The sequence below is a fragment of the Atractosteus spatula genome, chromosome 3, assembly GCF_055471065.1.
Source record: "Atractosteus spatula isolate fAtrSpa1 chromosome 3, fAtrSpa1.hap1, whole genome shotgun sequence".
Taxonomy (NCBI): Eukaryota; Metazoa; Chordata; class Actinopteri; order Semionotiformes; family Lepisosteidae; genus Atractosteus; species Atractosteus spatula.
This window is the reverse complement of record NC_142708.1, coordinates 49,265,213-49,276,048: the sequence shown is the minus strand read 5'-3', so window position 1 is coordinate 49,276,048 and position 10,836 is coordinate 49,265,213. Positions and strand designations below refer to the sequence as shown.

The following is a 10,836-nucleotide window of genomic DNA, read 5'->3' as shown; positions in this document are numbered from 1 at the left end:
CACACTTTTTTGATTGGTCTTTCGTGTGTCCATCTTTCCTGTGTTCTCAAGGTACATTATGTGGAAACTGTCAAATTCAGGAGGGATAAAAACAAGTCATACACCCCAACTTCACCTTGCAGCTGCCCCTGGTTCACTCAGTCTGATTGGGGTTCAAACCTCCTCATCCTGTGGCCAAGGGGCTACCCATTTACCAAGTGGGTTAAGACAAACCTATCTCGCCAAATAAAACCATTCTTAAAGCATTCAATTCTTGGATGTTGGTATCCTCGGTGAATTTTTAACAAGTAACCCTGTGGACAAAATTGAATTACAGCTTAAAAGTTGTGATTTATTTTTATCTGTTAAATGTATAGACATTTAGTACCAGTTGTGCTACATACATCATTGTTGAACAAACAGGATTAACTACAGAGAAGCATATACGATCTCAAATTAACAGAGAAATCAGAACTTAAACCTTTACATTCTTCTTCAAATATTAGAAATATGTATTTCCCAGCCAGTATATATAAGATGAAAAGGTCGCAAGTGTTAACACAAATTCGTACATGGTCTTACTTACTGTCTTCATCGGATATTTGTTAACCTCAACTGTTCATAGACAGAGACGCCGGCTACAAAAGGCAATGTGAATTGTCTAGGCTCAGCTGTGAATAATTCACAATGAAACACACAATACTTTTACAAAAAAAAGGTTTATTTAGAAAAAAAGAAAAATTCAGGACACCAGCTCCTCACAATATAGCTTCACACAAGACTTCTCACAGTAAACCAAAAGGAAACAAAACTGACAAGAAACAAAGTTATTTTTAATTACCGCCATAAAATATAGAAATAAAAGCAATATTTTAATTAGAATTAGGATCTCATCTGCACAAAAAAAAAACAACCAACTGCTTTATTCGTGTTGGCACGAAACCCGTGATTGAAAGCTGCTGTCTGTGTTTAGGCTAAAACCCTCTCGTGGGGACCTTCTCTCTGACGAACAATACTGCTCCATCACCTGGAAAAAACAAAATGACACGAAGTTGTTAATCCTCTGTACACAAACCAAGGCGTGAAACGCTACATAAGGTATACGTATATATAAAAGGAACCCCAACCCTTTACAAATTCCATTAAGGAGACAAAATGATATATATATATTCAAAATTCTACAATTAACACTTAAAAACAAAGTTAGTCCATAAGCTAGAAATCCTGAAGTGCAACAATTGGAAGAGGGAAAATGACGCCAAAAAAAGTACAAAATTAAAGAATAAATCCATTGTTTGATCCTAAAATACATGTTAATCTGAGCATTACATGCAAATTTTATTAAACACTCGTCATTTTTCAAAAAGAAAACAAAAAAAAAAACACTTGTTAGGAGAAATTAACCATGTTTACAAAAAAAAGCGTTTTCCCACCGCTGGCAGTAACACAAAACACCGTACAGATATTCTGATACAACGGAATTAAAAGGATTTCTTCCACGCAGTTACATCCAAGTACAAACCAGGTTTTAGCTCATGGACTACTGGGGTTTACTGCTACAAGGGCTATAAATGGGGAAAAGCAAGCAATCACAAATAGACCAGGAACGCAATATATAGTAAGACACTGGAAAGTCCAGAGAAAGCTGTGTCCGTAGAAGAATAAGTAGTTATTTTTTTCAGTATGATGTCGTAATTAACCTTTACTTGGGGGCCTGTAAAAAATAGCATTAAAATTACATTAAAAGATATTCCTTCTATAAAACAATCCCAAAAACAAAAGCAAAAGGAAAAAAAAAAGTGAAGGCAAAAGCTCGGAGTATCCATTTTATTTTCTAATGCTGATACAGGATGTTGGAAGACCATACCAAACGGCAGCATTTGAGAGCGTGCGCCTCTCGTACCCTGTCCGCATTGAGCGGGCCTGAGAGAATCGTGAAGTCAGCGCGACTCATGGCCTGCAATGAAGTTCCCGCTGGCGGGTACAAACAAGGTATATGTCAGAGTTAGGAGACAACATTCTTCTTTTCTTTCGTTGCAATTCCTTAACTTGGACCCATTAGCAGTACTTTACCTGTTAATCTTACAGTTACAAAAGGGCAAAAGCCCTTGCCAGTGTTACATATCTCCAAAAGACTGAAGTCTCTATGTTACCATTACTGTAAGCACTTCTGGGTGCTGTGAAAACTTTAAAGAAAAAAATTAAACATATGCATTAAAGAAAGGTAAATATAATTATTAAGAGTATATTTATAGTAACAGTTGTGCTGTGAGCAATTTGTCAACATACCTGCTTGTATTAAGTAGGGATAATATTTTAGTAAGGCTTGTAACTGTTTTGGTGACCACCACGCCTTGGAGTTTTGCCATAACCACTCTGCTGATCTAGAGATTAAGCAAAAAACAGTCTGGCGTTAAACCTCAGTTTACAGAATGCTGTTTAAAACTGAAGATTTACTGAAATCCTGACTGAACCCATACAGATGGTTTACTGAAACCTGTAAATCTACAACTTGGGAAAGGCAATTCAAATAGTGACTACAAACAAAAACCTTATAAATATATGAAATCTTTGCAATTCCAGGACAGTGGGTCACACGGTTGCTTATTAGGCAGTACACAAGGGGAGGAGAGGACCTTTGTTTTCAGATCCAAACTGGTCAGGATAAATTTCAATGGCTCTGACGGCCATCATCCAACACAGTCCGAAGACTTAACTGTATACTCAAACATATCAATTTTTCATTGCCCTGAAAAGAATTATACACGCAATTAAAATGATGAGCAAAGAAAACATGTGGAAAGATTTTTAAATAAAAGATTGGTTTTATTTTCTTTAAAAAGGGAAATTTTTACGTTCAAATAGCTTATAGTAGGAGATTATCTTGTACTGTCCCAACAATTTAAAACACTTGTATGTGAAGCGGAAAAAAAAAAAAAGATCACTTTTCAGTCCGGATATAGTCTGCGTATTTCACTTAAACCAGCCTTTTAATAATGCGTTAGAAACTCCCTCACTGAAAAGAAAACTGTAACGTACATGCCAGCACAACACTAAGATGGTGCATGCTTTTTAAATAACTTAGTGACAGGAAGCTGCAAAACTTAAAGAAAAAAAAACAAGATGATGTGATACCAAATCATTTTCTTTTTTTTATTAATTGTGCTTTGACAGACAAGGTTACATACTGCTGTAGTCACCATATCCGTAGTAGTTGTTATAACCGGAATAATCATAGCCCCCGTATCCTCCGTAGCCTTGGCTGTTGTAGCCGTAGTTGTAGTTGCTGTATCCCGGATTCCAGTAGCTGCTGTATCCCTGGTTCCAGTTTTGACTTGGGCCTGCAAAGCACAGTAGCATCACCCAATTTGCCACAAGGACACCGTGAACTCACTTGCAAAGACACAGCGAGAGCCTAGCTGTGCCCAGTGACTGCTTCTTGTCTGTCACCTTTCTTACAGTGTTGGTGAACTGCACAACAGCATCCTGTTTTTCAGCTGCTTCTTTTTTTTAACAATCCCCAACTGTTTTAGACTTGCCCTTTGCAGATCAACAGAAGTTGGAGGTTTTTTTAGGCATTTTTCAGTTAGCAACGGAATAAGACCTACAAATAATAATTATAATTAATAATTTCTTACATTTGTATAGCACTTTTCTGGACACTCCATTCAAAGCGCTTTACAGGTAATGGGGACTCCCCTCCACCACCACCAACAGGCAGCATCCACCTGGATGATGCGACGGCAGCCATAGTGCACCAGTACACTCACCACACACCAGCTATCAGTGGGGAGGAGAACAGAGTAATGAAGCCAATTCATAGATGGGGATTATTAGGAGGCCATGATTGGTATTGGTTTATTCCATGATTGGAATAAACCTATTACTTGTTCCTTTGCAGCCTACGCATGCTGACGCAGCTACCCACCTGAACTATGATTGGTAATGATTGGTAAGGGCCAATGGGAAATTTGGCCTGGACGCTGGGGTTACACCTCTACTCTTTTCGAGAAACGCCCTGGGATTTTTAATGACCACAGAGAGTCAGGACCTCAGTTTAACGTCTTATCGGAGGGACAGCACCTGTTCACATTATAGTGTCTCCGTCACTATACTGGGGCATTAGGACCCACACAGACCACAGGATGAGCGCCCCCTGCTGGCCCCACTAACACCTCTTACAGCAGCAACCTTAGCTTTCCCAGGAGGTCTCCCATCCAGGTACTGACCAGGCTCACACCTGCTGAGCTTCAGTGGGCTGCCAGTTGTGAGTTGCCCACGTGACTCGATTACTAACTTGGTTTAATGGGCTGATTCGGATCAAAGGCAGAATGAAATATGAGTACATGTCTACAAGCCGCTGTTTCAGTGCTAACTGCACGAGCTCCTTGTAGATGTCTTTGATCTCCAACTTAGAAGTCACAGGTGACACCTGCCACAGTGCGACTGAGTTACTTGCAGAAGGCCGACGGTGTCAGGTACAGCCAAGCAAGCACGCAGCTGAGACTCACCACCTCTTCCACGGGCTCTGGACACAAAGTTCCCCCTGCCTCCCCACTGCTGCTGCTGGTACTGTTCTTTGGACATGGCGACCTTGATTTCACACTGCGCGGGAAGAGAAACAGGGAAGGCCTTGTGAGAGCCCAGCTTCCCGCAGCAAACACTAGTTTCTCAGACTGCGGCTCCTCTACACACCTCTGCCCCTGGACTACCGTAAGCTCGGGAGCAGACTGCTAGTAACTGAGTCAATACAGGACAAAATGATCAACAGCAGGATTGGAAAACTCCCGAGTTAAAACACATCTGGATATGGCAGGGTGCATGGACTTTATGGCTCAGACCTCGTAATTTCACTATTGAGTCCCTACTTCCGAAAATACCACATTATCACACACACAGCACAATCACTCCTTAATTCCAGCAAAATCACTCCTTAATTCCAGACTTCATGACACAATTCCTAACCAAAACACCTAAGAATCATGCATTAGATGTACTCAAATGCAGCTAACAATCCAGCTCTGTTATAATCTGCCGATGCCTGTAGGAAAATAGAGGTTTCAAAGGCTGAAGGGGCGGAGCTACTGAAAGAGCGGCGTACTTTACTGAGCCCAACATTGTGGTACTTCTTCTCCATGATCTTCTTCACGGGCTCCTCCTCCTTGAAGGTGATAAAGCAGAAGCCCCGTCTTTTGTTGGTCTTGTTCTCCATGGGAAGCTCTATGGACTCCACCTGGGGATAGAGCACATCTGATCAGCTCCCCCCCCCGGCTTCAGAAACACATGTGGGCGCTGGGGACGGACACGAGGACAGCGCCCAAGAAGAGCACAAGCGACTCAGTGCTCAGGGGAGACTGAAAACCAACACCACGCAGTACACCGTTCAAGAAGGGCAAGTGACGCTCTGAGAGATGTTCCAAGCAAGGTTTAGAACGTATTTTGATTTGCTAACTTTTATGATTCCAACCACTGAGAAACGGCACTTATGGGCAACCCCACTCTTCCTTCCAAATCGGATTTCAGTTTCTGTTGTGTGTTCACTGGAAATGGGGTGCAGGAGAGCCCTAATCCAACAGGCCTACAAATTCTCAAGATTTGTAAGTATCTGTGATGCAGTTATACAGGCCATTTGTTCAATTAAGTCATTTAGAGATGCTCCAGGACCAAGTTCCCACCACAGGAGCTAGAAACCTTATAATAAGCAGATGTTCCCAAGCTTTACTAACAAGTGACTAATATAACTAACTGGATTAGTGACTATGCAAGACCTGGGCTGGAAAATCACAGATATTTTTATGCAAGAAAGGCATCTTCTACCTATAGAATATTCACTATATTTTCATCTGAATCTTTCATAAAGCAGATCCAGCTACTGCAATAGCCTACCTTAACCCTAACTGCTCTCATTTCTCAGATGCCCCTTTCTTTAAGTGGTACGATGATACTTTTCAGTGACCTGAAAGCAAATTATTTTTAGCTGGAGTGTTGTTTATAATTCTGGAGCTGCACAATCTGTAAATGTGATCCAATGTACTTAAGTGCTTGTGTTTCCTTTTGTTTAGGGAACAGGTGCTGTCATTTTCAAACACCGAACTTCAATCCTAGGAAAAAAAAACCTTTAATTCACGGTCAACTGCACTCTTTTCTGCAATCTCAATCCTGAAGGTCCCACACACGTTTTTCTTGTTCTTCGGATCTTCTGTTTAAATTATTTTTAAAAATCTGTGATCCTAAAATAAATGAGTACGATGCATACCTCCCCAAAACCACCAAAGTATTCCCGGATTTTCTCCTCAGGGGTGTCAGGCGAAAGTCCTCCTACAAAGATTTTTTTCACTGGTTCCTTGGTCTTCATAGCCTTGGCTTTCTTAGGATCAATCACTTTTCCATTCAGTTTGTGCTCCTTCTGCACTATAACCTGGAAGATAGGCACACCAGAGGACACAAAGCTTAGTCTTGTGAAATCATCAGCCAGGCTGGCTGTGCTTTTCCATTTCATTCCGAAACCACTGCTGTGGCAAGGAATTTGATCAAGTCAAAACTCACTGCAAAAAAGCCAAACTAAAAGCTTTCTGGCAAGTGAAATGCCTCAGAGGATTAGTAATTGGGTTTTTTTTAACGCACTTGTGTAGCAAAAATGACAAGAAGATGGCACAATACTATAGTCCCAGTACTGTTTCCATTAGCCAACTATGGTTTATCGGAGTACTTTTTTTAATAGAAAATTTTAAAATGTCCCTTTCTAAATATTACAAAGCACGTTACTGGGGTAGTAATTCTGCATTAATATTGCAAAGAAAGACAGGTATTATTTTCAAATGATGTCAATCAAATCAACAATCTTAAATATAAGCAATGTTCTGAAAAATATCCCTATATCTTTCACTCATATGTATTTACCCTAACAATATGAATTAAACAGGTTTTGTTTAATTTTGTCTTTAGTCAGAAGTTTAGCAGTTTTGTCACAAACACATCTTGAGTGAAAACAACTATTGATAGATAACGCATGTTCTTCTATATATTTGTTTCTATTACAATTCCATTCACTCAACAAAACCTGTGTATTCCAGACACACAATTGGCCAAACGAGCAGATGTTCCTTTTTAATTCGCACTTGCAAACAACATTTCTAATCAACATGAATAATTAAATGTATTTAAATAGTGGTTTAGATTCAATCATGTGATAAATCTGATGCAACATCACCTAAATGAGATGCACATAGAAAATAGCAAACTGAGCCAAACCTTTAACTACAAAGATTAAATACCCCAGTGTGAATTTTTCTAAATACATATGTCCTATTATTCCATTTGTTCTTTTGAAATCAGCACCCCTTAAAAGCAAATATTACTTGATTAGTTCTATTTTTTTTTCAAACCATAAAAATAGCTATGGTTTTCCTAGGCATACAAATTATTTGCTGATCAAATCAGCAATGTAAAATGTAGGATCATGGACCAAAAAGACATTTCTTTCATTTAGCGTATCTGCAAATTATACACAGTATAATATGCTTAACGAAAGAAAAAAAAACATTTGCACAGGACTGAAATCAGCATTATCTGCCCATTAAAAAAGAATCTTTACTTTTATAAACCATGTTGGAAAATCTCTACACATCTTCAAAATGGACATTCATATGCAGGGCTTTAAGAACAGCACTTCTTTGTGAGTAACTGGTAGTAAAATTGTGAGTAACTAGTAGCTGTAACAACTTTATGCTAGTACCTTCACAATGCAGAAATGTTTGAGAGAGCCTGTGCATTTACTATGAAGGCAATTCTAGCAGATTGGCAGCATGCTAACCTCAGAAACAGAAATACCTTATCAACGCTGTCAGCATCTTTAAATAATACAAAGCCGAATCCTCTGGACCGTCCAGTCATTGGATCCAGTTTTAGTGTGCAGTCTACTACTTCTCCAAACTTGGAAAAATAATCTTTCAGGTCCTTCTTCGTTGTATCCCAGCTCAACCCTCCAACAAACATTTTTCTGTTAAAGAATTAAAAGTACATTAAAAACAATCTTTTTAAGGATGAATAACATAGGAACAGGTTTACATGCTACCACATATCCAAATACCATATATGGATGTATTGTTTAACAGTGTCTAGGGTGCCATACCAGACAATGTGTTAACATGGTATAAGCATCACATCATGCTCTTATGCTGATGCAGACACACATTATAATACAATTGTTTGCCTAAGTGAATTTTATCTTAGAGCGGCACAGTAGTGCAGTAGTAAACATCGCAGCCTTGCAGTGCTCGGGGCCTGGGTTCAATTCCCAGAGTACTATCTGCGTGGAGCTTGTATGTTCTGCTCCAGTTTCCTCCCACAGTCCAAAGACATACTGGTGGGTTAACTGGCTTCTGGAAAATTGGCCCTGGTGTGAGTGTGAGCAGTGTGATAAGACTTGTGATGGACTGGCGTCCCATCCAGGGCGTACTCTGCCTTGCACCCGTGCTACTTGCCAGGATAGACAGACTCCATCTCCCCTGTGACCCTGAGTCAGATAGAGGGGTTAGAACATGGAGGGTGGACTGATGGACAGTTTGGAGTTAAAATTTAAATCTGCACTATTTTAAAAGGTTTTGGATCTTGACGGTATCCATCCATTATCCAGAAGCCACTTGTTCCTGGTAAGAGTCAGACCAACCTGGAGCTAATCCTGGCCTCACTACGCTCTGAATAGGATTCCAGGATACTACAACTCGTTCAGTCAGTATGTCTTTCTTAGCTGGAAGGAAACTGGACCACATGTCAAAATTTACCTGAGTAACAGCAATAATGTGAAAACTCCTCCCATATTGCACCCCTGCCCAAAACTGAACCCAGGACCTATGGCACAGCATGCCACTCGCCTTGATAACACTTCCTAAATATTGTGCTTAAAACCAGATAGCTAAACGGTTTACACACCATGAAACTACCTAGAATACTAATTTGCATTCCAGAGCACTTAAATACCTATCTAGACAGTGCGATATGTATCAATGCAGCAGGTGAGACTAATCAAAGTAAATATACAATCTACAACTGTGACTCTAGTAAAATGAAATTGGGGTGAGGTAGTAACACTTTTATCCGAGTTAAGTAATCACTACATCTGCACCGTAAACGTTTTAGTCAACTGAAAAACACAAGAAAAACATTCTAAGTATATCTATACCGTGACTCTATATAGGGAGCAAATCCTCAGCAAGCATCACTCACGAAACCGGTTGAGTCTCATGAAGACGAACCGGTTTCGCTTCAGATAGCTGACACTTGGGTGTGACCCAGTTGAACCACCGCGCGGTAATTCAGGTTGCTGACGTTACTATACCCACTCTGTACGATACTTAAAAAGCCATGAACTGTATAGCAACTTCCAGAAATACTTTCCACACCAGGTAGAAGTGTGTATCAGTCATAACACTTCACTGCTAGTGTGCTCAAGTGCGTTTTAATACCGTTGAAACTCCCTTAGATTTAATAATGGTCTATAAACTATATGACACCAGCAGATCCCACTCTTTTATAATGTCGTGATTATAATGGACTGAGATACATTATGCGGTACAGCTTCACGTTTTGGAGTACTGTTGCAAAAAGAAAAACTAATTTTCCGTAGTTTACTCCAACTGGAGTACCAGACATCGCCAGCTACAGCGAGATATTTTATATTTAAAAACAAAGGTTTCAGCGTCACTCGAGATTGCTGTTGTACATTACGGATTATGCTGTACAACACAGATTAATGCAGCACACGTTACGGGACCCATTTGTCGATGACCTGTCTCTGTGGTAGCATCGTCAGTGACAGAACTGCCCGCAGCCCCTTGTTCGCCCTGGAGACGACAGAGTCAGTGTCGGGTCTCCGTCTGTCTCTCTCACCCTTCATCCTCCTCGTTTTTGCTGGCGTCGATCTTCGATCCCTCGGACTCTGAAGCCCCGCTCTCTCCAGTCGCCATCTGCTGCTCCTCTCCGCCCGCCTCCCCGTCTTCCTCCATCTTCACCACCGGGTCCTCTCCGACTTGGTGCTCCTCCGACATTTTTTATTGCACAAGAAATAACTACCCTTGGTATATTTTCTCAACCGGTTTCCCTTTTACTCCAGAATGAAATGCGAACGCGTGCTGTTTGGAAGGCGCACTAATCAAGTGAAAGAGGTCTAACGCTGGCAACAAGGGCCGGTTGTTTTTCTACTGTTTTTAACAGTTATTTCAATACACGCAGTGCTCTTTGAATCTTAATGGCGCCGCTTACAAAATGGTCGCAGGAAGGAAGCACTCGTCGACGTTCGGCATGGGGCCAATCGGACAAGTATGACACAATCGCAGGCAGCCCTCTTCAGGTGAAGCGCTGTACTGCGCCGTTCATCACAGTCGCTCGGGTTTCTCGAGATTTGCTACCGCTTGAAATGCAGTAGGTCACATTAAATAAACTCGTAACCCTCAACTAGCGCTCCCGATTAATAGAATATCTGTCTACTTATGATGAGAAATGAAAACGAAAAGCTCGACTTTTCTAGCTAAGGTGACAGATTTATCCGAAAAAGTACGTGATTAACCAGATTAATGGAGTGAAGCAAAAACAAACCGACCATTTTTGGACTTCGCGTAGCGTTGACTTTGCCCCGCTTCTTAAAAGGTAGAGCTGTATGTCCTGGATACAGCTATTTGACCAAATTCAATTTCAATGAAACTTGCCTCCTGACTCCGCGGGCCGTTATGAGCCAAGGGAACAAACCGTACCTCAGCATGTTTACCTTTATATCGGCCGCAGTCTTCGTAAAACCCGCAACCGTTTCAGATTGTTGTACTTACAAAAGTTTTTAGTGTACAATAAGTCCCTATACTGGCC

General features: G+C 40.8%; 1 protein-coding gene across 8 annotated transcripts; it reads right to left on the bottom strand.

Moving 5' to 3' along the window:
• Positions 1 to 682: 682 nt before the first annotated feature.
• hnrnpd (heterogeneous nuclear ribonucleoprotein D) lies at positions 683 to 10,263 on the bottom strand. 8 transcript variants are annotated; one of them, XR_016090804.1, is made up of 9 exons: positions 9,868 to 10,263; positions 7,810 to 7,978; positions 6,236 to 6,397; positions 5,081 to 5,212; positions 4,491 to 4,584; positions 3,168 to 3,320; positions 2,269 to 2,363; positions 1,847 to 1,953; positions 683 to 1,006 (listed from the first exon to the last, which is right to left on the bottom strand). XR_016090804.1 is itself a non-coding variant. In XM_088910495.1 (8 exons), exons 1-7 carry the CDS (start codon positions 10,023 to 10,025, stop codon positions 2,296 to 2,298), a joined length of 936 nt encoding a protein of 311 aa, XP_088766621.1. In that variant the 5' UTR covers positions 10,026 to 10,261; the 3' UTR covers positions 683 to 1,953; positions 2,269 to 2,295. The 8 variants fall into 8 exon arrangements, 5 of the variants coding, with proteins under 5 accessions (XP_088766621.1, XP_088766622.1, XP_088766623.1 ...); XR_016090807.1 differs by having other exon boundaries at positions 869 to 1,006; positions 3,180 to 3,320; positions 9,868 to 10,261; XR_016090805.1 differs by having other exon boundaries at positions 873 to 1,006; positions 1,883 to 1,953; positions 9,868 to 10,261.
• Positions 10,264 to 10,836: the final 573 nt, after the last annotated feature.